The following is a 26,996-nucleotide window of genomic DNA, read 5'->3' as shown; positions in this document are numbered from 1 at the left end:
AGAAGTGCCACTGGGACTGGTGGTCTCTGCTTGAGGACTTTGAGTGTTCTGAGCTCAGAGCTGGGTGGGGGAGAGGAGCATGGCCAAGTGGTCAGGACTCCAGCTCCACCGGGCCTCACCTGAGTGACCCGGACCGGTGGCTCGGCCTCCTAGCTTCCATCTCCCCAGCAGGCACCGAGGGTCAGTGCGTGGGCTGCTCACAGAGCCAAGAGTGGCCGTGTGTGCCAGGACAGTGGCCGGTTCTTTCTGGGCCACCTCTGAGGGTGTGGACCTGAGCCAGGGCAAGTAAGTAGCATCGGGCTCTCGAGGTGCTGGGTGGCCCTCCCCTGTGCCACCCACAAGGGGACTGGAGGATTCTGGGAGACTGGGAGGATGGCATGTCCCGCCGATCTGTGGGAAGGGCCATGTGTCGTGGCTGTGGTCTGCAGGTGAGGTGGGGTAGATGTGCCTGCTGCTTCGGGACACTCACCGGTTCACGCTGTGCGGTGTCCAGAGCCTTCTTTCCTTTCCTGGCTTCTCACTGTCCATGCATGTTAGCAGTGAGGACTGGGCTGTAGATGGTCTCCTGGAATGTTTCGGGTTGGAAAGCAGGGACTGGCCTGCCTCTGACAGGAACGGCTTTTTTGCTCAGATGAGCTGCTTCAGTTATAAGGCCACCTTGCAGGCGAAGTGACTGTATTTCTCTGAAAGCCCCCACAGTACGTTCCTCCTGCCATTTTATTCTCTCTCAGGCCTCTGATTTCTATCCATGTCCTAGAACTGATCCCTCAGACACAGAGCCCACTCCCGCCCCTCCGTGCCCTGCATCCCCTCAGCTTCCATCCTTCTAGTCCTGGGGTGTGGCGGAGCTGGCCCCTCGTCCCTCATGCCTGGGCAGGGCCTAGCCCGCGACATGGCCGTGTGGCCGGTTTTCCCTTCCTGCTGGGTCTGGGTTGCCATGAACATGATTTGGTTTTCATTCTGGTCCCTGAGGATCTGGGTGCTATGATGGCCTTTAACTGCCCAGGAAACCAATCATCGGGTCTCTGGTGCCTGCTCTGGGCGATTCTGAGGAAGATGTCAGGTCTTTGCAGTGACTTGTTCTGACATCTGAAGGTACTGTCTCCTCTGGTCTGTGACAGGTGCCGCCAAGCCGCCTAGAGCCCTGGCTGGTGGGCTCTGACGGGCACGTACCTGCAGTCTTTCAGGTGCTGGGGTCCTTGTGTGCCTCAGTAGCTCCCCAGAGCCGGGAGGGAGCCCAGCGCCAGCCAGACTGGCCCCTGTTCTGTGGGGGCCTCATTTGTAAGCCGGCCAGCTCGGGGCTCTGCTGTAGCACTTGATGGCAGCTTTTGGTCCTAGACAGGACACTGTATTTTTTGCAAGTTCCCCTGTGAAAACCAGGTTTGGCTTTGGTTCCTGCCACCTTTCCCCACATGGGTCTGGCCAGGAGATCACTTGCCACACCCAGTAGCACAGTTCTGTGGGTCAGGGCCCCACGTGGAATATGAGTCCTTTGTCCTCAGGTCCTTTTATGTTTGGTTTTAGGCAGCGGAAGGTTCAGCTTCAGCTCCCACGGTCCTGTTCCCAGGGTACCCCTTCCCCGTCCTCCCTGGGGGGTCTCTCACCTCCATTTCCATTGCTGTCATTCTGGTGAGCACCTGCAGCTTCTTTGCCTGGTTTTTCGTTTTATTTTGTTTTTGTGACAACAGCCTTACTGAGCTAGAACTCACATACACACAGTCCATCCATTTAAAGCGTATAATTCAGTGGTGTTTAGTGCGTGCTCAGGGCTGTACAACCATCACCACTGTCAGTCCGTCCGCACTTTCCTCACTCCGAAAGGAAGCCCTGTCCCCATTAGCAGTCCCCGTTCCCCTCGCCAGCCCCTAGCAACCACTGATCTGCTTCCTGTCTTCGGATTTACCTGACCTGGACATTGCGTGGTAATGGACTCATACATGGTGTGACCTCTGTGTCTGGCTTCTTTCACTCCACCTCGTGTTTTCAAGGTTCATCCACGTCGTGAATGATGAACCAGCATGTGTCAGTGTATCCTTCGTTTTTGTGGCTGAGTGAGACCCTACAGTGTGGCTGGACCACATTTTGTTCGTCTGTTCATCTGTTGATGGATATTTGGGTTCTTTGACTTTTTAGCTATTGCAAATGACGTCACTGTGAACGTTCATGTGCAAGTCACATGGACATATGATTTCACTTCTGTTGGGTCTGTTACCTAGGAGTGGAATGGCTGGATCATATGGTAACTCTTTTGAGGAACTGCCAGACTGTTTTGCAACGTGGCTGTGCCATTTTACGTTCCGGCCTATAATGCATAAGGGTTCCTGTTTCTCCATATCCTCGCCAGCACTTATTTCCCATTTTTTATTTTAGCCTTCCTAGTGGGTGTGGAGCGGTACCTGATTGCCCCTAACACTTTCCCTAATGATGTTGAGCATCTTTTCATGTGCCCATTGGCCATTTGTGTACCTTCTTTGGAGAAATGTCTGTTCGGACCCTTTGACCATTTTTAAATTGGATTGTCTTTCAATAGCTGGGTGGTAAGAGTTCTTGATAGTTTCTAGATATAAGTTCTTCATCAGATATGTGATTTGCAAATATTGTGGGTTGTCTTTACTTTCTTAATGGTGTCCTTTGAAGCATGAAGTTTTTAAATTTTGGTGAATCCAGTCTATTCCTTTTTTTTTTTTTTCCCCTGCTCTTGCCTTTGGTGTCATATCTAAGAACTCATTGCCAAATTCAGGGTCACAAAGATTTACGCCATGTTTTCTTCTAAGATTTTATCATTTTAAGCTCTTACATTTAGATCTTTGATCTGCTTTCAGTTAATTTTTGCATATGGTGTGAGGTAGGGGTCTGACTTCCTTCTTTTGCATGTGGAGATCCAGTTGTCCCAGCACCATTCGTTGAGGAAACTGTTCTTTCTCCATTGAATGGTCTTGGCACCCCTGTTGGATATCACTTGGCCATCGATGTGTGGCTTTATATCTGGACTCTGAATTCTATCCCGTTGATCTACCTGCATTTCTCCTTATGTCAATACCACACTGTCTTGATGACTGAGCTTCTTAGAGGCATACCTCATTTTATTGTGCTTCACTAGATTGTGCTTTGCGGATACTGTGTGGTTTTTTTGTTTTTGTTTTACAAATTGAAGGTTTGTGGCAACCCTGTGTCAAGCAAATTTATCAGCACCATTTTCCCAGTAGCATTTGCTCAGTTTGTGTCTCTGTCCCATTTTGGTGGTTTTGCAATCTTTCAAACTTTTTCATTATTATATATGTTATGGTGATCTGTGATCAGAGACTATGACTCACTGAAAGCTCAGATGATGGTTAGCAATTTTTAGCAATAAAGTATTATTTTATTTAAGGTGTGTACATTTATTTTTAGACATAATGCTGTTGTATACTTAATAGATTGCAGTATAGTATAAACATACTTTTATATGCACTGGGAAGCTAAAAAATTCATTTGACTTGCTTTATCGCAATATTTGCTTATTGCAGTGATTTGGAACCAAACCTACGATGTATCTGAGGTATGTCTGTTGTAAATTTTGAAATTGAAAAGTATGAGTCCTGCCACTTTGTTTCTTCTTTTTCAAGATTGTTTTGGCTATTCCGAGTCCCTTGCATTTCCTTAATGAATTTTGGCATCAGCTTGTCAGTTTCTGTACAGAAGCCAGCAGGGGATTCTGGGGGGGTTTGAATTGAGTTGAGTTTGTAGGTTGTCTGGGTTATTTCTGTGTTCTTTTTGCTTAGACACCTTCCCCATTCTGACCCAGCTCCCATCCTAACCATGAGCTGGTGGGTCTTTGTCCCTGTGGGGCTCTTTGATTCCTCCTTCTTCTTTATAGAATGAGACTCAGATTCCTTGATGTCCCAGGCTGTTGGCCACCTGGTTTCCCAGGCTACCACACTGGGCCTGACCCGCCTCCCTGCTTCGTCTCCTCCTCCTCCATCACTGTTCTTCCTGCAGATGTGGCAGACCCATGTCCTAGACTCCCTACCACCAGTCTCTTCCCTTCCCCAAACTTGTCAGACTGAGGATCTGCTTCCTTAATTAAAGGTCAGGGGCAGGGAGCCTGGGGAGCTATCCAGAGAGGAGAGAGGCATGACATTTTTATCAAGGCAGAGAGGAGACGCTGTGACTGCTTTGGATTTTTTCCTAAAATGGCACCAGCAACCCATAGCCCAGGCCAGCCCTGGGGATCGGCCTCACCATCCCTGTCTTCCTGTACCCTCAAGGTCCCCTCAAATCTTTCCCTTACTTTGGTTCCCACGGCCACCATCTCACCTAGCTCCAGGCCCCCTCCCTGCTCCCGTCGTCAGCACCCCCAGGCCTCCATCTCTTCTGCCCCACCCATCCGTGATTTTAGCTTTAGTTGTAAGACATTTGATAAGATACTTGCCTGGTTGAAAATCAAAAGGCGTGAAGCCTCCTGCCCTCCTCTTCACCCCCTCAGTGCTGCAGTTCATTGGCTCCCATGAGGCCTTCCAGGAAGGTCATGTGCATGTTTAAGGAGAGAGATTTGTGCATATTCTCTCCTTCCTGTTTGCACGAATGCCAGAATGCAAAGTACACATGTGCTCTGCCACGTGCCTTGTTTGCTTCACATTGTAACTCAGAGTATGAGGTGCAGCTTCTCTTAGGGTAAGACTGTACCGCAGTTGTTAGCCAGGTCCGTCTGGTGGAAATTTACATTGTTTACAGGTTTTGCTCTCACACACTACATGTAGTCACATGTGTCGTACACCTCTTAAGGTGCTTTTCCTAGAGGTGTCATAGTCGGGTCTGAGGGTAGCTGCTAGGTCATCTTGATAGATACTGCCAATTTGGAGGAGCGTTAGCAGTGGAGAAGCGTCGTGTCCCAAGCCCATACTTCAGTGTCCTGCCCCAGAAGCAAGTGCGGACTCTTTGGTGTGGCCCTGCTTCCTTTGGCTCGAGTTGGAGCCCAACCACCCCCCTTCCCCACCTTGGGCCCCCTGCTGTCCCCCCACCATTGGGCTCCTTTCCTCCTGGCTCTTCACGTGGCTGCTGCCTGCTTGTCCTTCAGGTCCACCCTAAGTAGTGCTTCCGTGGGGGTCCCCTCCATATGTGCAGCATCGGTCGGTCTCCCCATGCCCCCAAGTCCATCCAACAGCACTCATGCATTCTGTTGGTTCCATTCCTCCCAGTTTATTTATGTTTGGGTGATGCCTCTCCTCTCTCCACCCCTGACCACATCCACTGGACAGCTGTTCTTGCTGGGACCCAGCCACTCTCCTGGCCCTTGGCCTCTCTTAGGCTGTCAGTAAGTATTTGCCAGGACACTTAGTGAGAGCTCAGTCCACAGCCGCCAAGCCAGGATGCACGCATTTACAGCAGGTGTGCACCGGATGCCTGCCAAGTGCAGACTGGGGGCACAGGCGGTTTTGTAGGACGTCCTGGGGGCTCCAGCCCAGGCTGAGACCCTGTTACCTGGATATTCCCCATTCTTATCCGTCTCAAGTAAAGTGATGTAACTCTTCCTAGGAATTACAAAATGATTTAGACCGGGAAACAAGCAGTTTACAAGAGCTAGAAGCTCAGAAACAGGACGCCCAAGACCGCCTTGACGAAATGGATCAGCAGAAGGCCAAGCTCCGAGACATGCTGAGCGACGTGAGGCAGAAGTGCCAGGACGAGACTCAGATGGTGAGTCTCGCACCCAGTACCGCAGGGGGGCTTCCTGCAGCCTTCTTTGAGCTCACGATGCCCTTGAAACACAGGGCTGAGACATCCTCCTGGATTAATAGAGACATACCACTTGAAAAAGCGACCAAGCATCTGTGGCCTAACTTCAGTCTCACCCACCAAGCCATACGGTGAATGGCCTTTGGTCCCTGCTAACCTGTGTGTGTGGATACCTCACCCTGGCCTGTACCTCACAGCACAGGGGGGCCAGCACGCCCCTCTCCCGCTCTGCTGTCTTCACTGCTCATTACAAACCAGAGGGGCTGCAGCCTCAGCAGATTGTAAAGCCTTGTGTCCTCCTCTGCGGCCTTGTTCGGGGATCTTTAGCCCCTGGGGGACAGATTGCCTGTGCTTATCCCAGGTTTCATTCTTCCTTATCCCAAATTGACTTTCTGCCAGTTACATGGTTTTGAGTATGTCTGCCTTGTTTCTCTCTGTCTTGCGAGTGGAGAGAGGGCCCTGGAAGGAGGCCAGGCGTCCGGCCATCGGGCTGGTGTCTGCCTCACTGGGCTAGCTCCTTCCAACAACGTGAATTAAGAATTCTCCTTTGGGGCGCCTGGGTGGCTCAGTTGGTTGAGTGTCCAGCTCTTGGTTTAGGCTCAGGTTGTGACATCAAGCCCCACATCGGGCTCTGCACTCAGCGCGGAGTCTGCTTGCCCCTCTCTATTCCTTCTGCCACTTGCGCAGATGCTCTCTCTCTCAAATAAATAAGTAAAATCTTAGGAAAAAAAAAAAATTCTCCCTCAGTCATATTTCATCTCATTTCAGATTTCCTCATTGAAGACCCAAATCCAGTCTCAGGAATCCGATCTCAAGTCCCAGGAAGATGACCTGAACCGGGCCAAGTCTGAGCTGAACCGATTGCAGCAGGAAGAAACCCAGCTGGAGCAGAGCATTCAGGCTGGGAAAGTTCAACTGGAAACCATCATCAAGTCCCTGAAATCAACACAAGACGAAATCAACCAGGTACCTTGCTGAGGGCGGGCCCCCGCCTCTGCTGGCCGTGGCGGGGCCTTCTGGCACGTGGAGTAGCTGCGGTGACCTGTCACAGTGCTATATGTGACCAGCCTGTGTTGGTCTGCACCTGCACCGAGGCCACTTGTTTCCTTTGCTGTCACCCACCTCATTTATGTTAGGCTCTCTTCTGAGAGGCTGCCACCCTGGCCTGGAGGGTGAGCCCCCAGAACCCTCCAGTGTGTATGCGGGCGTTGTGCTGACTTTGGCCCGGTGGCAGTTTGCTTTGCCTTCCACTTCCCCACCTGAGTGCGTGCCATTTGGGGGGAATGGGCAGGGTCTGCGTGAGGACTTGAAGAGCTCCTGTGGAGAGGGTCTTGGGCACAGAAATGCCCTTACCAGCGTGGTTCTTGGACAAGCGAGAGGGACAGAGTCTGAGATCGGTTCCAGCACCTCTCCATCCCCATGCAGTTTGCGGACTGGCACATGGAGGAGGCCCCACCCTATGACCAGCATCACCCCATGCTTCTTCAAGTTCTTCAAGCTGTCTGGGCACCCTGTCCTTTTCCCATGCCCGTGTGAGGGCCCTGAGGCCTGCAGCGGTGGCTCACCAGCAGAGGGAGGGCTCCTCTCCTCCCCTGTACACAATGGCCCCTGCGTGTCCCATCTGCGGAGTGGGGGTGATGCTCGCCCTTGGCAGTGTCAAAATGGCTAGTCGTGCTTCCTTTCCTGACTGGCTCCATCTCTCACTCTTTTTGCCAGGTTACAGACAAAAGTTGATTACAAACATGTGCCAGGGGTTTAATACCGTATACTGTGTTTCATTCTTAATGAACAGGTGTAGTTATTATCTTAAGACCTTTTACCTCCAAGCAGTAAGAGTTTGTACAGGTAGATAGGAACCGAGACATGAGTGTGTGTTAGTAATAACAGTGAAGTTCGCTGCTGCTTATTAATGCAAACAGGGTGATAAAAACTCCATAAAGGAAAATGTTGATAATCGCTTGGAACAGATTGTGAATCTGGATTTTACCAGTTTCAGTTTGTTCAGAATTGACAAAAGTCTGTTTGATCACGGGCCTCCCTCGGGGGGTGGGGATACAGAGAGGCCTCATGGGGCGGCGGGAAGGACCTCATTCTGGTTTACCGTGGTCTCGCTTCTTGTAAACTCTGTAGGCAAGTAATTCAGTTTCCCATCTGAATCACTCGGGGTTGGGCATTAGGAGAAGAAAATGCCTCGCCTGACACTTTTCCCCTAAACCCCGTGTGCTAGCGGCCATCTTTGTTGTGTAGGCACGAAGCAAGCTTTCCGAGCTGCACGAGAGCCACCAGGAAGCCCACAGGACCCTGGAGCAGTACGACGAGGCGCTCGACGGGGCCCACGGCGCCAGCCTGACCAACCTAGCCGACCTGAGCGAGGGGGTCTCTCTGACAGAGAGGGGCGGTTTTGGAGCCATGGTAAAGGTCGAATAAACATACTCAAGTCCTGGGATTAGGTCCCACGTTGAGATCAGAGGATGCCCTGCCTGTGGGATCCGGCGCTTGCCAGCCTTGATTCTGTCCAAATGCAGGGTGTTTCTTGTGTCCACTGCCGCTCTGCGTGTCCCCACAGGCCCTGCGGCCCAGTGTACATGGCTGTGCTCCGGCCTTGCTTCCGGGACAAAGCAAAGGATAGGCCTGACTCCTTTGTAAACCAGTGTTTAAAGATCCTCTCTAGTGGGCTGAGCACCCACATTTGGAGGGCTTCCCAAAAGTAACCAAAACTGAATCAAGCTCTCACACATTGTGAAACCCTATATCCTGCTAGTTGGGGGGACCAGGGGAGAGTGTGTGTGTGTGTGTGTGTGTGTGTGTCTGTGTGTGTGTCTGTGTGTGTGTGTGTGTGTCTGTGTGTGTGTGTGTCTGTGTGTGTGTGTGTGTGTGTGTCTGTGTGTGTGTCTGTGTTCCCACAAGGAGCACCTTGAAAATCGAATGTATTGCTAAAGATCAAGAAAAGTGACAGCCCTTTCGAGGCACTGCTGTTTGACCTATGAACTGGCCTCTCTCTTGCAATTTTGGTTACACTGAAAACCTCGGCACTCTATGACCCTAGGGTTCCTGATCAAGGCCCACGGGGCTGTTGGCCTCTCTGGTTTCTGTGGACTCTCGGGCTGCTCACATCCAGCCAGTGTTACTTTTTCCTCAAATTGTCAGGTCCCCTCGTTCCTGGCCCCGAGCCCCAGCATTTCCACTCTAGTCTGGCTGATGAGAGCATCACTGTGCTCCTGAGGGAGCCAGTGGGACACGGTTGGTCTCGATGGTTTGGTCGTGCTGTGTTTCCGAAGCCTTTCACTGCTCGCCCCGCACTGCTGCCCCCTCGTCCAGGACTCCTCCTCCGAGCCCTCCTTTTCTGCTCCTGGCCCTGTTGGCTTTGCAGATTCCTTTTCCTTCCTGTAATAATAACGGCTTCTGTCTCTCTCAACTAGAGACTTAGCTCTTCATGTTCATTTCTTACGTGTTTCTTTCCTCAGCAGCTGAGTAGTCAGCCCCAGGAATTTATGGGGAAGCTTACGCCTCCTTCCCTGGGTCGCTTAGAAGATGCTGTTGGTGCTCTCCTCTGTCTCCTGTCTCTGGCCCTTGCTGCTTCCCTCTGCTATTCACAGATTCCTTTTTGTCATGGAATTGTAAGTGGGTGAATTCCATATCCACCCTGGGGCCCAAATTCAGCTTGATTGTCTGAATTTAGACTATGGAACAACATCCACTCATCGTTAAGTGCTTGAGGCAGAGTTGCCCTCTTGGCTGTCCGGCTGTCCCCTGTCTGTGTGTGCATTTCAGCTTCACGGCCCTGCTTTCACTTTCCCCATCTGGCGTTGGTCCCCTTGCACAGCTTTGGGCTTGTCCTGTTTCATCTTCATTCACGAAACAGCTCACTCTCAAACCCTTTTGCAGGTTCGAATAAGATCGGTTTCCTTGGATAAAAAGTTGGCAGCAGAGTGGCAGTTTGCAAGTGGCCAGTGATTTCCCTCCTCCCCTTGGCCCCCCCCCCGATTTTTAATCTTTCCTTATTTTCATTCATCTTGTAAGCAGGGCAAAGTTTACATGATAGTCAACTCATCCTGGAATGTCGATGTCAGATATGTCACATAGAAACTTGCAACCAGTGTCCGAAAGAAAAACTATATTTATCTTGTTGTACAAATACAGTTTTTAAAGCATTTTTCGGTTTGTTTCCTTTTCTTAATAAATACTTCGAACAGGGCTTTTTGTTTACTCTTGAATATTTCAAGACTGCTTCACAGAGCTCTTAGTTCTCTTTGAGGTGGGTGAAAGTGAGGGGTTTAGTCCCCTGAGAATAGTGTAACCAGAGAGGTGCATCTAGAACTTTCTAAGGCTGGACAGTTCTAAAGTTACTGACTTTAGTGTTAAGCTCATAACTATGTTACTTTGTCCAAGAGACTGATGCTTCTTAAAGCAAAATTTATTTCTTGTCTCTCATCTGATGATGATAATACTGGCCTCTTGCCCTTGAAGACGGCACCCAGCCAACCTGTCTAGTAGAGAGAAGGTAATAAATCATCCCAGACTTAAGCCTCGCCAAGAACTCATCATTGGGTTGTTGCATCCAGCCCCACTGGCATGCTGGAGCCATATTTTCTTGACTTTCCAGAGCTGATTATTAAATAGGAATTTTGTAACCTGATTGTTCAATTTTTGGTAACTTGGATTCAGCCACGGTGGGAGTTTTTACACCATGGGAACTGGCAGAAGCTACCAATCAGGGCTTTTTTTTTTTTTTTCCCTCAGCTGGTTCACCAGCACACCACTGCCCAGCCCCCATCTAAAGGGAAGGAAAGTCACAGTAACTCCTTTCAGAGTAGTCACATCTATTTCTTAACAAGTACAGAACTTAAGACTAGTTCCTGAACTCTGTGTTCGAGGTATTTTACTCTGTCTTTTGCCCTGGTGCTTGTCTGCTGCACTGTGTCTCCCAAGTGGCAGCTGGCTCAGTTCTCACTGCTAAGTGGTCAGTGGAGGGTGGCGTTTATGGCATGTCTGCACCAGGGGAAATCTCATTTTCTGCTCCGAATCCATGAAATAGAATCAGAACCACTGGTGGTTACCTTACGTACATGAATCCTCCTGGGGTCTCTTTAGGCTTCTTCTTTGAAGGGGAGGGAGCGATTGCTGCCTTAGGCAAGTAATTGCCCCTGAGAAAGAGATTGCAGACCTGACTTTCAGTTCAGGGGGCTCGCAGCCAGAGCCCCTAGAATCACAGTCTCCTCTCTGCCATCACCCCCTCTTATTTGGCAGGCTTCCAAGTGGTGATCGAAAACATTAAAGAAAAAAAAAACCCCACCAGCTTGTAAACCAGTACTGTTAAAAACTAGATGGAAGCTTCCAGTCTGAGACCAAGCTGTCATCTTAACGCACACCCGTATCCCGGTCATCATCTCTCTCCATTCTTCTGGAACAGATACATTCCTTCCCCCATGGTACATTGTGAAAGGTTGATTTTCCATCTTGGCCTCCCAGCTTCTTTAGATTAGGACTTCTCCCTCATATTTATCTGTGTCAGAGAGCCCCATCAGACGCTTGCTGGGTGCATGCTTCGTGCAGGTGTTAGCACCATGCTGTCCTTAACGAACCGCACACTTCCGCCAGACGCGGTGCTTGCAGACATCTGTACTTCCTTGCCTAAGAACCCTGCTTGGTTTCCCCACCTTGGGAAGCCCTGTGGTTGGAGGCTGCAGATAATCTTTCCCAGGTAAGAAAAGTCATTCTGTATTCATCAGAGGGCAAGGGTGTTGGTCATCCTTCTGAAGCCTGGGGCTTCCCATTGGCCCAGTGCCTCTGAAAGCCATCCTGCTTCCCAAAGTTGGCCAGCCCAGAGTGCTGGGAGCCTCGTCAGGAATCTTCCTTTGACGTCATTGCCCTGTAACCATTGTCTGTATTTTTACGGAAGCCCCAGCTCTTTAATTATTTGGCTTTGGAATAATGGATTTTTGCCAGCCCCATGGGTGCCGACACATCTGCCAGATTCAGTGAGGATGTTGTGCTTTTTCATATCACAGTGAAACCTTCGTGTTTTCACTGAGGGTGTGTCTTTATTAACCAAAATACACTCACTGTTTCTAAACGAAGTGCATTGTTCCTGTGTAGATTATACCCCCCCACCAACATTTGGGCCATTTTCAACTATAAAAATGTGCTCTTCAAAAGCAAATTTTTTTTTCCTTCTGGTTTAAACATGCTTGTTTGTTTCTAGAAATAAGCACTTTTTTAAAAACATGCAAAGTGCAAAGTGTATATGCTCTAGTAGTTCTGACTTCATAAGCAACTCATTTCCTCCCAAGATGTAAATAGCCCGCGTGTTTCTTGGTGTGGAAAGAGCATTTAAAAAATGCCCACATAGGTAGACGTTCTGTGAAAAAAAGATTGAGGGAGGCTACACTTTTGAACGAGACCCATGCTGTCGTTGAGTGGCTTGTTTGGTTTTCTTTTTGACATTTCCAAAAATACCACTGTTTTCTGACTTAGTGATTTATTTTTAAGAAGAATTTCTAATTGTGAGAAAATACACATAACATAGAATCGACCATCTGAACCATGCCTCAATATATTCACATTGCGCAACTAAACTCCGGAACGTTTTCATACCCCCTGAACCCCCACTCCCCATCCTGCTCCCCCAGCCCCTGGCACCCGCCGCTCTACTTTCTGTCTCTGACTCTGACTCCTCTAGGGACCTCATATAAAGTGACACTGTCACACAGCATTTGTCTTTTCATGACTGGCTTGTTTCACTCAGCATAATGTCCTCAAGGATCAATAATATTTCCTTTATCTTTACATACTACATCCAGTATATCTGTTCGTCCGTCAGCGGACGTTTGTTTGGGTTGCGTCCACTCAATTTTTAAATAAACTTTCAGTTTGCAAGAGTGGTGGACTTACAGGAAAACTTAAAGGGAGTACAGAAAGTTCGCCCATACCCCACACCCAGCTTCCCCTATCATTAATGCCTTTTCCCTGCAAATGAACATTTGTCACCGCGAACAAACTACTGTCGGCACGTCACTATGAACCAACGTCCACATTTCTTTGATGATTTTTTAATCGTTCTCTGTAAGGTCCCACTGCTTGAAGGAGAAATATGCAAGTTGGGTAGGGAATTCTGTACTTTGCTTTAAATTTGAAATAATAAAATTCCTGTCCTGTCTCTTCACAAAATTATAGGACGATCCTTTCAAAAATAAAGCCTTGTTATTTAGCAACAATGCCCAAGAATTGCATCCGGATCCTTTCCAGGCCGAAGACCCCTTCAAATCCGACCCATTTAAAGGAGCTGATCCCTTCAAAGGTATCTGGCCCGGTGCCCACTTCGTCATTGGAGGGCCGTTTACTTTGTGCTGTTTAGAACTGTCTGATGACTAGAATGGTTGCAAGATAGCTCCTTCTGGAACGGAGGGGGAAGGGAATTCTTGGAGCCTCCTGGGCTACCTGAGTGTTCCACCTCCGCTGGTTCACTACAGAACGGAGGCGTTGGTGTGTGGGGGAAGAGCTCAGCTCCCACCTCCCACCTCCCACCTCCCAGCCAGGTGCCCACATTCAAGGGCAGCTGGCTCCGCCCTTAACCTCTGCACACCTCGGTTCCCAGCCTCCAGAAGGGGTGGTAAATTCTCCCTCACTATCTTGGTGGGATCAATAAGACAATCAGATGTAGTCATGATTATGAAACTACCCAGTGAAGGACAGATCCCCACATAAGTCTAAGGTCTTCATGTGACACATTTACCCAGAGCCACACAAGGGTCGAGAATAACCAGGAAGACTTCTAGAAACAAGTTTTCCTCGGTTTCCCTGTGTTTTTTTTTTTTCAGAGCAGGAAGCCTGAAAGCCTTCCAGGAAGGCTCTCTGTATGTTCCCGAGCGAGGTGCCGGGGCAGGGAGAGGGCAGTGGGGGTGCCCTTCCAGTGTCAGGTGTGGGATCAAAGCTCCGCAGGTCCACGAGAGGAATCGGGCAGCTCCTGAAGCTTGGATATGTGGAGCTCATCATCGCTCCAGGGCTGCCTGTGGGTTGAGGACTGGGGCAGCCCTGGGGTCCTGTGTTGTCGTACCTGGGGGAGGAGGTGAGAGGGAGATGAGATACAAGCGTAAAGTGTGGCAGAGAAGGAGAGGAGTGAATTCTGGCTCACTCCACATTTTCCCTGCCTCCAGCCCATGTTGAGCAGCCAGCAATACCTCATTTCATCTTAAACACCCCAACTAAGAAAAGCTGCCTCGGCCAGTGGCCGCTCCCACTTGGATATGCCAGAGTCCTTTCTGCCATAGAGCTAAACATCCCTCTCTCCTCTAACCTAGGTGACCCATTCCAGAATGACCCCTTCGCAGAACAACAGACAGCTTCAGCAGGTAAAAGCCTTTGTTGAAAAGACTTTGTTTTTTCGTGGACTTGTCCTCAGACTCTTTCCATTCCTAGTTCCAAGTTGAAGGAAATGGAAAAGCAGCCTGTCTGCCAGGCCTCCTGCGACAGGGCAACAGGGGAGCTTAGTTTCTGGGGAAGCCTGGCAGCGACATTACCCTCCCCTTCACTGTTGGGTGCCCCTTCTTGCCGACCTCACAGTGTGAAGAGAAGCAGGGCTAGAAAAGGAGCTCCCAGTGGCCAGGCGATTTTTCAGACCTGCCCACGGCAGCCTGGTCCTGTGGTAGCATCGGGGCCCCGTGTAGCGCCTGCCCACAGCGGGGCTTCAGTCTACACATGGCAGAGGTGGCGGCAGTACTGGGAAGCACGGCCATCTGCACTGCACGAAAGCCTAGTGTCTCATTCCCTGCTGGTGACGGTGGCGTTGCAACATGTCTGTTCACCATGCCGGCACCCCGCATTCCAGGGGAATGAGCACACCGTGGGTATGGTGGTGCGATCATGCTGCCTGTTTATCTACTTCTTTATTTTTTTACTGAGGTGAAATTCATACAACACAAAATTCACCATTTTAAAGTGACAATTCAGTAACATTTGGTACATTCATAATGTACAGCCACCACCTCTGTGTAGTTCTAGAACATTGCTAGCCCCTAAACGGAAGTCTCATCCCCATGAGTGGTCATGCCCCTTTCCCCCTCCCCCAGCCCCTGGCAACCACCAGTCTGCTTTCTGTCTCTGGATTTATCCATGTTTTTATTATGAAAATCAGCTTTGTTGGGACGTGTAATTTACACACAACAAAATTCACCAATTTTAAGTGTATAATTAGATAAGTTTTGGTAAATGTGTGCAGTTGTGTGAGATCGAGAACACCTCCATTGTCCCAGAAGGTTCCCTTGTGCCTCCCACCCCCAACCTCCAGGCTCCTGGCAACCACTGACCTGCTTATTGTCATTATGGTTTTTCCCTTTTGTAGAATTTCATATAAAATGGCGTCAGTCAGCTATGTGTTCTTGTACATTTGGGTTCTTCCATGAAGCATAATGTTGTTTATTCATAGGGGCATGTTTTTATTCACTTTCCAAAACACCCTCTAGATCCATTCGGAGGGGATCCTTTCAAAGAAAGCGACCCATTCCGTGGCTCTGCGCCTGACGACTTCTTTAAGAAACAGACAAAGAATGACCCGTTTACCTCAGACCCATTCACGAAAAACCCTTCCTTACCCTCAAAGGTGAGTGACACCGGGGAGACATAGGTGCTAACTGCGTGTGCCTGGTGCTTGTCCCTGTGAGGCTCGTCCCATGACTCAGGCTGTCACATTCAGTGGGCTAATGAGCCCATGTCAGGATGGCTTGGGTCCCAAATAGCTCTCTTTTCTCTGTTCCTTTCTGTGCCCCTGTCACTTCAGCTCAGGCCCACTGGGTTCTATCTCCGGCTCCCACTGCTGCCCCGTCTCCCAATAAAACTGAAATGAAAGAAGGCATCACATGCTCCACACGGCCGCCCTGCCATCTTCCTGGCAGCACTGAAAGCATGTGAGGCATTCACGTGCCCCTCTCCATCCCCAGCATCTAGCAAACCGTGTGTGTTGCATGGTGTTAGGCCCATTGCACTGCACAAAAAAGTGACTCTGTGATTGAACAGAGAATCCTCGTGTCTAGTGAGGGCAGTGTAGCCTTCCTTCATGTTCCAGGCTGCATCTCTCCCTCCACCCCTCAGATTCCCTGGTTTTCCTCTTCTCCACGGACCTCTTGGTCTGTCGCACTAGACCCAGAGCTCCTTGAAGGCAAGGATTAATTTGTAACATTTCTGTTGATAGACGTGTCACGGGATACGCCTGGCCTTTCGTTTCTGCTACTGGTCTATGTGTGTGATCTGTGTTCCTACTCTCTGATGAGCTTGTCCATGAACTAGCTTTTGGTTCTGTTAATTTCCTCTCCTGTTTGCTTCTATTTCACTGATTTCTGCTGCTTATTATTTTCTTCCTCCTATTTATTTTGGGTTAGTACTCGCTTTTCCATTTCTAACATCTTAAGATGTCACTGACTTTAGACCATCTTTTCTAATATAAATATTTTAAAACTACACATTTCACCCTAAGCACTACTTAGCTGCATTCCACACATTTTCATATATCATATCTTCATTATCCTTTAGTTTGAGATATTTTCTAGTTTCCCTTGTGATTTCTCTGTTGAAGCATGGATTATTTAAAGTACTGTTTTGTTTCCAGATATTCTTTCCTTCCTTTACATACCTTGTAATACTGATTTTTAATTAAATCTATTATTAGAGAACATATTTTGTGTGTTTGCAGTCCTTTTAAATTGATTGATACCCATATTATGGTTCATGTTGGTGTCCATACCACATACCATTGATGAGAATTGTTGATCTACAGTTGCCGGGTGTCATGTTCTATCAATGCCAGTTATGTCAGTGTGGCTGATAGTTCCGATCGTTTGTGTCCTGTTTTTGTTTGCTTGTTTTGTAGCTCTACCACTGTACCCATCGCTGAGAGAGGAATGTTAAAGTCTGTGATTGTGGAATTGTCTATGTCCCTGTTAATTCCGTCAAGTTTTGCTTCATGTGTTTTGAAGCTCTCTCCGGTGCCTACACATTTGTGCTGCTTGTATCAGCCTGATGCAGTGACCTTTTTATCATTATAAAAGCTTCCTTTTTTTCCTCTGGCGATATCTTTGTCTTGAGATCTGTTTTATCACATATTGAAATAGCCTTCCTCCATCCTTCTTACGCTTACTCTTTGCCCGCTATATCTTTTTTCATCCATTTACTTTCAGTCTACCTGGATCTTTATACACAAAGGGTTTTTTATAGTGAGCATATAGTTGGGACTGCTTTTCTCTCCGGCCTGGAAATCTTGGCCTTCAAAATAGAGTGTCTAGTCCATTAACATTTAATTCACTTGTTGATATGGTTAGATTTAAATCTACCATTTTATTATTTCCTTGCTTTTTATCCCCTGTGTTTTGTTCCTCTGTTCCCTCTCTGCTGCCTTTTAGATTATTTGAATGTTTTCTAGAATTCCATTTTCTAGTATTTGTTGGCTTCTTTTAACTATACCTATTTCTATTATTTTTGGAGGTTGCTTTAGGGATTACCGTATACACCCTTAACTTTTCATATGCTACTCGGAGTTAATATTATATCACTCATGTAAAATGTAGAGAACTTGCAACCATATGGGTCCATTTGTCCATCTCCTTCCCAGCCAGCAGTGTCTTCTCTTATGTTCTAGCTGTCATATGAATATATCTAAATATGCCATAAACTCCCTAAGACCATCTTGCTTTAATCCATTATATGTGTCTAAAAGATATGTATTTTTTAAAGATTTATTTATTTATTTGACAGAGACACAGCAGGAGAGGGAACACAAGCAGGGGGAAAAGTAGAGGGAGAGGGAGAAGCAGGCTCCCCACTGAGCATGGAGCCTGACGTGGGGCCCGATCCCAGGACCCTGGGATCATGACCTGAGCCCAAGGCAGACGCTTAACCGAGTGAGCCACCCAGGCACCCCTAAAAGAAATGTTAAAAGGGAAAAAGGCGGTCTCTTTGTTTTTACCCATATATTTGCCATTTCTGATGCCCTCATTCCTTTCTCAAGATCTTATTTACCCTCAAGATCCTTTTCATTAAGCCTGAAGAACTTTCTTTGGCATTTCTTATAATACACGTCTACTTTGTTGTCATTCCCTTTTTTTTAAATATTTTATTTATTTATTTATTTGTCAGAGGGAGAGAGCACAAGCAGCAGGAGTGGCAGGCAGAGGGAGAAGCAGTTTCCCCGCTGAGCAGGGAGCCCCATGCAGGATTCGATCCCAGGACCCCAGGATCATGACCTGAGCCAAAGGCAGATGCTTAATTAACCAACTGAGCCACCCAGGCGTCCCTTTGTTGTCATTCTTGAAGGGTATTTGTGCCCGATCTAGTATTTTTTTTTTCCTTCCGGCACTTTTGGATGTTATTCCACTGCCTTCTGGCCTCCCTGTCCTTGAGGAGAAGTCCTGAGTCTCTCAGGCAGTTGTCCCCCACCGTAGGTACCATGCTGTTTTTCTCTGGCTGCCTTAGCTCTTTAGCTCTGTTTTTCAGTAGTTTTGACTGTGAAGCATATGTGTGTGTGGTTTTCTTTGTATTTAAGTTGTTTGGGGTTTGCCGAGGTTCTTAAATCTGTAAATCAGGTCTTTTACCAAACTTGGCAAGTTTTTGGCCATTACTCCCTTAAGACATTTTCTTTTTCTACCTTATTCTCTCCTTTCTTTGTGGGATTACGATTACTCTTACATTAGAGGTTTTACTAACGGCTCCACAAGTCCCTGAGACTCTGTTTTCTCTTCATTCTTTTTTTTCTCTTTTTTCTGTAGATTGGGTACTTTCCACTGATCTGTCTTCAACCTCACTTACTTTTTTCTTGACCATCTCTCATTTAGCTGACCTAGTGAAGTTTTTATTCTAGATATTGTACTTTTTTCAGTTTTCGAATTTCCATTTGTTTCTTTGTATAGTTTCTATTTTTCTGCTAAGATCTCCTATCCATTCCTCTTTAGTCTGTTTTCCTTTACTTCATTGAACAGTTATTCCTGCTTTAAAGTCATCCTCATCAAAGAATTCCAAAACATCTGGGTCCTCTTGGGATTGGTTCTGTTGATTGTCTTTTCCCTTGAGAACTGGCCACAGTTTTTCTGATTCTTCTTATGCTGAATAATTTCAAAATGTATCCTGTGTATTGTGAGTGCTCTGTTGCGGTAACTGGATACTGGTATATGCCTCCAAAGAGCCCAGATGGCTTTGTTTCAGCAGGCAATTGACTCGGTGAGGCTCCACTGCAAACTCCCTTTCTCTCACCTGTAGTTGCGTACTTGTGACCTTAGCTGTAGGCTGCATTCAGTCTGCCCTCCTGCACACAGTGCTGGGGTCAGCCCTTGTCTTGGGCAGAGCTTATCATGAAATTTTGGACTCCTGTTCTCTGCCTCTCCTTTCTGGGGCCCTTGTCCCTTTCTCATGACTGTGGTTGTCCCAGACTACCATCCTCTGGTCTTCAGGCCAGAAAGACAGTGAGTTTTCTGTTGGGGTCTAGCCTCCCGAAACCCTCAGGTTATAGCTGTCTAGATAGAAGACTCAACTTTGTGCTGCTGGCTCCTGCCAACTTGGAATTCTCGTCTAGTCTTCCTGCTCTGGCTCACTTCCTGAGCCTCCAGGTGGTTGCTTATGTTTACTTATTTTTTTGCATTTTGTCCAGAGTTTATAGGTATGCTCTGCAGGAGGGGTTGGTCTGTTGGGATTTTACTCCACCAGGGTTTAGTTTGAATCATTTTCTCCTCCTTATGGCCGGCACCGGATTCAGTGTATGCAGATGGCAGGAAAGTCTGTGCTTGGACGAATGGTTGGGTGAACCAATGAACTGCTTTTTACTCTTCCCTCTCTCCTTTCACTCAGCTCGACCCCTTTGAATCCAGTGATCCTTTTTCATCCTCCAGTGTCTCCTCAAAAGGATCAGGTGAGACTGATGACTTATTTTCCTTCTGACTCTCCCCCCAGCCAGTGGAAGGAGCCCACCCAGTTCCTGCTTCCATTTCCAAAGCTGTGTGTCCTCAGAGTTTATGTCATTAATCAGTGGCACCCAGATCCTCACCTGAGGTACCTGGGCCAAAGCCAGCTCCCCCTAGCTGCTCATCTTTCCACAAAGGAAGATTGGCAGTGGGAATTCAGTCAGTAATAACACCAGTGTTCCTGGTTACTCTTTACTCATTTCTCTGTACAAATCTTTGATTTGTACCTTCAGATCTTTTTCCTAAAAGAATCCAAGTTTGACTGAGGGTCCTGTCTTGTGCATTAAGGGAGGGGGGAGAGTTTGGATTCCCCCTTGCTTTTGGGATCAGACCCCACTTGCTTCTGCGGCCTTGCCTAGCAGCTCGTGCTTGTTGGCAATAGAGTTTGGGTTCATAGGTGGGTGTATGGGTTATGCAGGCAAGTTGCCCCACCAAAGGAGAAAACTGCACCCGCAGACAACCTCCCCACATACAAGGTGTGGGTGGTGGGTTGCTGCAGACCTGCACCTCCCTCCTTGACCCAGGAGGGCAGTTGGCTGTGCTTCTGCACTTGTCACTCCTTTGCTGACCGTGAATAGCGCTGGTTAGAAGTACTGATACGGGGCACTGTCCTGTGGCCCTGCCCGAGGCGGCCATCACGGCGAGAGGCTTCTGGCCGAGCCGCACCAACCACCAGCCAAGGCGGGTTGGGGGCAGGGAGGCTGCATTGAGGGACTGCATCCAGACGCACAGCCCTGGCAAAGCAAATGCTACCTCCTCGGATGTCGCGCGCCAGGGGCTGTTGACCACTGAGAGGCAGTACCTCCCTCTGCCCCCGGAGGTGTGTCCCTTGAATGCCCTGTAACTCTGCCTCTGTTGGTGCTACTTGCAGGTCCCTTTGGAACCTTAGACCCCTTCGGAAGTGGGTCCTTCAATAGTGCTGAGGGCTTTGCCGACTTCAGCCAGATGTCCAAGGTAAACCCCCTCCCACGGAGCACGCGCGCCTCTGCCAGTGTCTTTGTGCCTCTTGCGGTTGTGTCGTGAGCGGCCAAGCGTAATTATTAGCACCACGTATGTATCTCCCGGCACCTGTCAGATGCTGAAACATGTCCTCATGTGAGATTGTGAGCCGGCAGGCAAGGTCTAGAAGATGCCTGTGCTTGTGATCAGCTCCATTTCCCTTCCTCGGAGTGGAACTGCCAGGGCCCTGCATCCCTCCACGAGGCATAAGTGTCGTTCCCCTGGTCCTCCTGGTGTTTGTTAGCTGCCAGATCTCAGGCAGTGGAGCTGTGGCTGCATGGGCTCAGAGAAGGTGTTAGGCACAGAGGGCTCAGGAGGGTCACAGTGGGGGCAGGCCTCATGTGCAGGCAGCTGAGGCTGAAACCGTTGGCCCCAGGCTGGCAGCCGGGAGGCATCCAGAGAAAGTGGGCCGGTTATGTAAGTGGGAGCTGCCCGACACAACCCGAGAAAGGTTTGGAAAGCGAGGGCTAGGTTCCGTGAACAGATGTACGGGGGAAAGGGAGCTGTTCAAGACAGATGACATCCCTGCAGTTGTCGGGCTGGGCAGTATCGGTGTGGCCAGAGTTAGGTGAATATAGTCCCAGGTGGTGTTGGGGCCCTGTTGCGAGGAGGGGTTGGAGGAGGTGTGGCTGGAAAGCTAAGTCTTTAACGTAGCAGGAAGTCGGTCAATAGAACGTGTCCAAAATGGACAGGTCAAGAAATAACAGTAGAAGCCCATGATTACAGAGGTAATTTCCAGAAGAAACTGCTAAGAAGTCAAAGACGTCGGCCAGGGTGAGTGGGAGAGGCAGTGATGTGAGGGTTGCTGGTCTTTGGTATAATCTTTAGCGTCCCCTGCTTTTGAGCATGATTACGGATTTCTTCGATAAGTATTAAAGGAAAGCAATGTTAGGTGTGCCCCATGTTGGCCTCCGGGCCCCGTCTCCAGGATCTCCTTGTGCTCCGCTGCTTCTTGGCCGCCCCTCAGGCAGGTGAGGGTCTTGTGGGGCACAGCCTGTGGCCAGAGTCATGCTTTCTTTACTCATTCCACTGATCTGCAGTATCCACCTGCTCCAGCCCAGGTACCATCGGCATGAGGCGGGGGTGGCCACAGGCAGGAAACAGCCTCCATACCTGATCTCACCTCCTTGTTGGGGAGGCTCAGAAACCAGATGGTGGAGAGGGAGCTGGGGAGGGAGTCTCTGGAGCATGTGGGAGCCGAGCCTCCGCAACAAGGAGTCGCTTTCTGACCCCGCCAGCCCCCGCTGGGCACCCCTGCCGTGCCAGCTCCTTGGGGCATCCTGCCTGCTGGTTCCATGCTCAGCCTGATGGGCACACACTTGTCTGAGCACTTGTGGTGAACCCGTGTGTGATTGTGGCGCTCACAGCTCTTGAGATTCTGTTTAGGTTTTCAAAGAAGCACGTGAGCGTACATTGTCAAGGTAGCAAATCCAGCTTCTGGCCAGAGGGAGAATGTTTGCCGGTCAGCTGTCGCGGGAGGGAGCCCAGAGGTGCTGGTGTAGCCGCCTCTCTCGTTCCGGTGCCTGGAGGGAATGAGCCTCCCTCCCCCGTATGGAAACTCCGTGACACTGCACTGTCGGCCGGGACGCTGTCTGGGCTTGGCCAGAAGGCGCCAGGGCAGGAGGTCTGCTCGAACGTTTGCCTGTCGCTTGGTGGCTGTCACACATGCCCCTGCTCCTCGAGAATGGAGCTGTGCATCCTCCGCTTCCGTCCCTGCTTAGCAGGCAGGAAATCAACTCCTGAAATCAGAGAACTTGTGCCACACGGTGGCAGCAGTCCCCAAAGGAAGGGGTCTGCATTGTGCTCTCGAGCCGGGAGACCGGGGCCCACTCCCCCCGCCCCTCTCCCTTGGGGAGGCTGGCCCCAGCGGCCGAGCAGGGGAGAGTGGGGGAGAGCTCCCAGGGGCTGAGGCTGAGACCAGGTTGAGAGGTACGCTGGTAGAGGCTGCCTGGGCTGGTGGAGGGCTGCTCAGGGCGGCCAGTCTGGAGGGGCTCTGGACAGCGGAATGGCCGCCCCTCTCCCTTCCAGGCCGTCTCTGCGTGTCCTGGGGCTGCACAGACTCCCCGGAGCCAGGCAGTTCAGAGCCTGGCCCTGCCTGTCGTCCTGCCCGTCCTAACCGAACATGGCGTTTTCCCTCTGATCCGGCTTCCCTCTCCTTGTCCGCGTGTCCCTCGATCAGGCTGCACACACACGTGCGCTTGTGACTTCAGAGCCGGTGGCCCCTTCCTGTTCATGGCCCCAGGCGGGATGGGGCTGGACGGGGCCGTGGAAAATTTGTCTCCGGCGCTGCTTTGTTTGGTTTCCACGCTCCTGTCAGCGCCTGATGTCGTGCCACTTGTCCAGCGGAACACCGAGCCCTAACCTTGTAGGTCTCTGTTTTTCCCTTTGGTTCCCTTTCTGTTTTTCAAGAAAAACATCGTGTGTATAAATAAAATGCTGAAGGAAATGAAAGTGAAGTGGCAAGAAGGCTTTTTTTTTTTTTTGGCTTCTTGGTTTTATGTTTTTTTGTGTGTGTGTTTTTTACATCGCCAGCTTTTCCCTATCTGAGTGGGGTGGCAAGGTGATGCACACTGGTGCCCTTTCTTAACTCCACCCTAAATTGAGGTGTCCTCCTCTGCCTGGCGGTGCTGAGTGAAGTTGACAGCCAGCGAGCTGGTTCCAGCAGATTCCTTCAGAAGATTCTTCAGGCTTGCACTCGAAGTGGAGGTCCCCCCATACCTGCAGATATTTTTTTTAGACCCTGTCAACCCTTCACCTTGCTTTAAGAACAAATTCTGAGCATTTGAGAATAAAAACAAGACTCAAACATAATTATTTCACCCCTGCCCCATGAAAAAAAAAGCTATCCCGGCAGTCCTTGGCTGGTTGTCAGGGCCTTTCCAGTCGTTTCTCCAGTGGTGTTTAAAGCTATGCATTCCCATTTAGGGTTGTTTCTTAAAAGTTGAGAGTCATTTGCTTTAAACCAGCTCTTTAAACTGTGAACCCCAAATGTGTTCCTCTTAGAGCTGCTTTTTATAGTGGCTTTTCTCTTTTTTTTCTTTCTGAGCACACTTCATGCTGTGCCAGCCCAGAGAGCCCCTGCCGGCTTTACTGAAACCCTTCTAAAAATAGCCACTTTCCCTGAAGCTGCAGCCTGAGGAGGAACGAGTCGGGTCCCAGAGGAGGCCTCTTGGGAAACCTGGAGTCATGAAAAGTGGGATTCGGAAATGACGTGGGCTTGGCAGTGTTAGAAGGGCTACAGCTCATGATCGCAGGGGGAGTGGCCTTTATGGTTGGAGCCCCGTCACACTGGAGGGAGCCCACCGGCTCAGTGGCTTTGAACACAAGAGGGGGGCGGAGAGTCAGCCTGGCTGCCGACAGTCCTTACGGCTCGTGGTCCGGGCCGCAGCACGTGGGATAGGTGGACGCTCAGTGGGGTGTGTCCAGAGGGCTCCAGGCGCCACTCTGCACCCCTTCCCCTGAGCTGGTGCATTCCCAACCCCCGAGACAAAGACTGGGGTCCTTGGGGCGGGTGGCCTTTGGGCTGGTCACGCCTCCTCTCGACTAAGAAATTGGTTTTGATTCCTTGCCTGCTCGTCTCAGGTTGTGCGGGAATTGCGTGAGCCCATGTTATGGTCCGTGAATGGCAGAGGCAGAAGCAGAACCCATGTGCCCTCCCAGCTCCTTTGCCCACTCCCCCGCCCCCGTTCTTCTTCCCCAAACCGCAGACCCTCAGCCACCATTTTAAAGCTAAGCTGTGGCTCAGCACTTTGCCTCTGCTCCCATGCGGTCTCCCTCTGGGGTAATCTGTGGCTAACAGCCAGCAGCAGGAATGAAAGATTGGGAGCTGACGGGGCGTCTGCAGATTTTCACAGGCATCTAAAGGAGTTCCGGTCATGTCCACATCCTTGGCATGATAATAATTGTACCATCTTTGCGCCATGTTGTGGGGGTGCCTGTTGGAGCAATTTACACACAGACTTGATCGCAGTTGCGGTTCACGCTGCGGCAGCCCTAGGGCTGCGGTGTGCGGTGCTCACGGTCCTGTCACAGATGAGGAAGCGGAGGCATGGAGCGGTTTGTAGTGGCGGGGCTGGGACTCCACACCCTAACCCTGACCCCTGTGCTCTGTAGCCTGGCCGGGCAGAGATTCCAGAAACTGGAGCTGCGGGATTTTCAGAGACTCCCTGAATCTTGTACCTAAAAGGACAAGTGTCCACAGAGCCCCGAAGAGGGGAGCAGCAGCTGTGGAGGCGGGCGCCTCCTTGCCCTCCCACAGTCCCACCAGCCCTAGCTGCCCCTCTTGCTCAGAGCTTCCTGGCGGGCCAGCATGGGCTTGGTAGGGAAATGAGTCTTGCTCATTTGACCCCCGTCGTCCTCGGGGCTTTCTCTGGCCCGCTGACCCCTTGGCCTGCTCTGCCTGGAACACGGCCCCAGACCTACTTCGAGGGGTGGGCTGCCAGCCGCGGAGGGCAGGGCCCAGGAGCCCTGGCCCTGGAGGCAGACAATGTGGGCTCCTACCCCGACTCCACCACGGAGGTGCCGTATGACTGCAGGCTGCATCCGCTCTCTGTGTCTCAGTTTCCCTGTGTGTAAAATGGAAGGGGTTGTTGGGGAGTGAGGTGAGGTCATCAGCACAGAGCCAGCATCCTACCCTAGAGGTCCTGGGAGCTGGCAGAGGGGAACCAGGGTGCCCAGTGGGATGCCCAGCAGCCTCTCCAGGCCCCCTCCCTCTCACTGTGGGCCGGCCACCTCTTCCCTACCTGAGACTGGTGTCCATGGCTATACCCGAGGCAGAGGTTGCCACGTCCATGTCCCTGTGACCAGATCCCAGAGGAGGGGGGACCTGAGCTGGCCCATCTGTGGCTCGTCTGTCTGCCAGTGGGGGCTTGTTGTGCCCAGCACTGTGCTGGCATTCAGGGTAGGGGACGCCCACGGAGACAGTCACAGCCCGCCACAGGCCCAGCCAGGAGACGTGCTGCCCCCATCACCTGCACCCACTCGCAGCAGACAACGGCCAGGTGCGGGGCACATGCTTACCCATGGTGACGTGTGTCCTATGGAGTCCCACCGATGTCAAGCGGGCACAGTTGGTAGGAAGGGGTGTCAGAGAGAGATCTAGGGGCGGCAGTGAAATCTGGTTTGGCTAGTCTCTGAGGAAAAGAAGGGCTTGGGGTCGATGGGGTGGACTGAGCTCCCCAGCTGGAGACCCTGTGCCCTGGAGACCGGGCTGCAAGGGGTTCCAGGGACTGGGGAATTGTCAAGGGGGTGGGGCCAGCTGCAGAGACGAGGTGGAAGAATTGGATAGTGGGGGGGCTGTAATGAAGGCCCTGTGTGCCTTGAAGAGTGCTCCAGAGGTTAGCTTTGGGCACTGGGGCCGTTGAGTGCTATGTACCAACCTGTCCTCTACCCACACACCCACCTGTGCGTCTCTCTTGCTGGGATTACATGGTCCCATTTGCACTTGAGATGGGGTCGGGTGGGAGCAGGGGTGGAAGGTCCGGGCTGGAGGAGCCTGACGGAGGCGGCCAAGGCTGTGCCAGCAGGAGTGGGGGTGGGCTCCAGCCTGAGTCACTGTGTAGGCAGCAGCACCCATGGGCCACGTGGGGGTGAGGAGGTGGTCTGCGGCCGTTCTGACCCAGTGCCGAGAACTGCCTGTCACTGCCCGGAGGCAGTAGCCATGCAGGCCGGTGCTCAGCCCGGTGCTCAGCCCAGGGGTGGCACACAGAGGGGTCTGCAGACAGCATGAGGGTGAGGGTGGGGCCCATCTCTGACGCAAGGAGGCCCGGGGGGCCCTGGGGTCAGGAAAGACTTGATATCCTTGCCTGGGTAGAACGGCGTGTGTGGCAGGGGACACCCCTCGCGTGACATAAGCCTGTCGAGGCACAGGGCGGCTCTCGCCTGCTCTGTGTTTGCTGGCCTGCCCCTCACAGGCCAGAGGACCCTGGCTGTTGAGGGTGGAGGAAAGCAGGAGTCTCGTGAGAGACCCGGGTCCCCGTGGGGGCCGTGCCGCGGAACCCAGAGGGTTGGGGGCCTCACTGAGGCTCTCGGTACTTGAGCATTGGCTGAATGGACATCCGTTGCCTCCATTTTAACGATTATTTTTGCCTCTCTTTCGTGTCCTCTTTTACAGCCCCCAACTTCTGGTCCTTTCACCTCCTCCTTTGGAGGGGCAGGATTCTCAGATGACCCCTTTAAAAGTAAACAGGACACTCCCGCTCTGCCTCCGAAGAAACCTGCTCCTCCACGGCCTAAACCGCCCAGCGGTCAGTACGCTTTCTTCTCTCGCAGCCGCCCGCCCACCGTCAAAGGACGGCGGGGGGAGGGGGACCGAGGGCTTCTCTGTTCACCAGCCCAGAGTGGAGCAGA

The 26,996-nt window shown here is 50.8% G+C and overlaps 1 protein-coding gene across 11 annotated transcripts in view; it reads left to right on the top strand.

Annotated features, from left to right (window-relative positions):
• Positions 1 to 26,996, top strand: part of EPS15L1 (epidermal growth factor receptor pathway substrate 15 like 1) — a 95,619-nt gene that overhangs the window by 48,273 nt on the left and 20,350 nt on the right. For 6 of the 11 annotated variants that reach the window (XM_073900923.1, XM_025884750.2, XM_073900921.1 and 3 more), the window contains 9 exons: positions 5,515 to 5,676; positions 6,484 to 6,681; positions 7,963 to 8,133; positions 12,889 to 13,012; positions 14,013 to 14,063; positions 15,174 to 15,310; positions 19,537 to 19,597; positions 20,521 to 20,603; positions 26,761 to 26,893. In XM_073900923.1, coding sequence (XP_073757024.1) covers positions 5,515 to 5,676; positions 6,484 to 6,681; positions 7,963 to 8,133; positions 12,889 to 13,012; positions 14,013 to 14,063; positions 15,174 to 15,310; positions 19,537 to 19,597; positions 20,521 to 20,603; positions 26,761 to 26,893 — 1,120 coding nt within the window. The remainder of the gene's footprint in view (positions 1 to 5,514; positions 5,677 to 6,483; positions 6,682 to 7,962; positions 8,134 to 12,888; positions 13,013 to 14,012; positions 14,064 to 15,173; positions 15,311 to 19,536; positions 19,598 to 20,520; positions 20,604 to 26,760; positions 26,894 to 26,996) is intronic. The other 5 variants (XM_025884751.2, XM_073900922.1, XM_025884755.2 and 2 more) reach the window with 3 other exon arrangements.

This window comes from Callorhinus ursinus, unplaced genomic scaffold, assembly GCF_003265705.2.
Source record: "Callorhinus ursinus isolate GAN/ISIS: 27379988/994484 unplaced genomic scaffold, GSC_fseal_2.0 scaffold15, whole genome shotgun sequence".
Taxonomy (NCBI): domain Eukaryota; kingdom Metazoa; phylum Chordata; class Mammalia; order Carnivora; family Otariidae; genus Callorhinus; species Callorhinus ursinus.
This window is presented reverse-complemented; position numbering and strand designations above follow the sequence as displayed.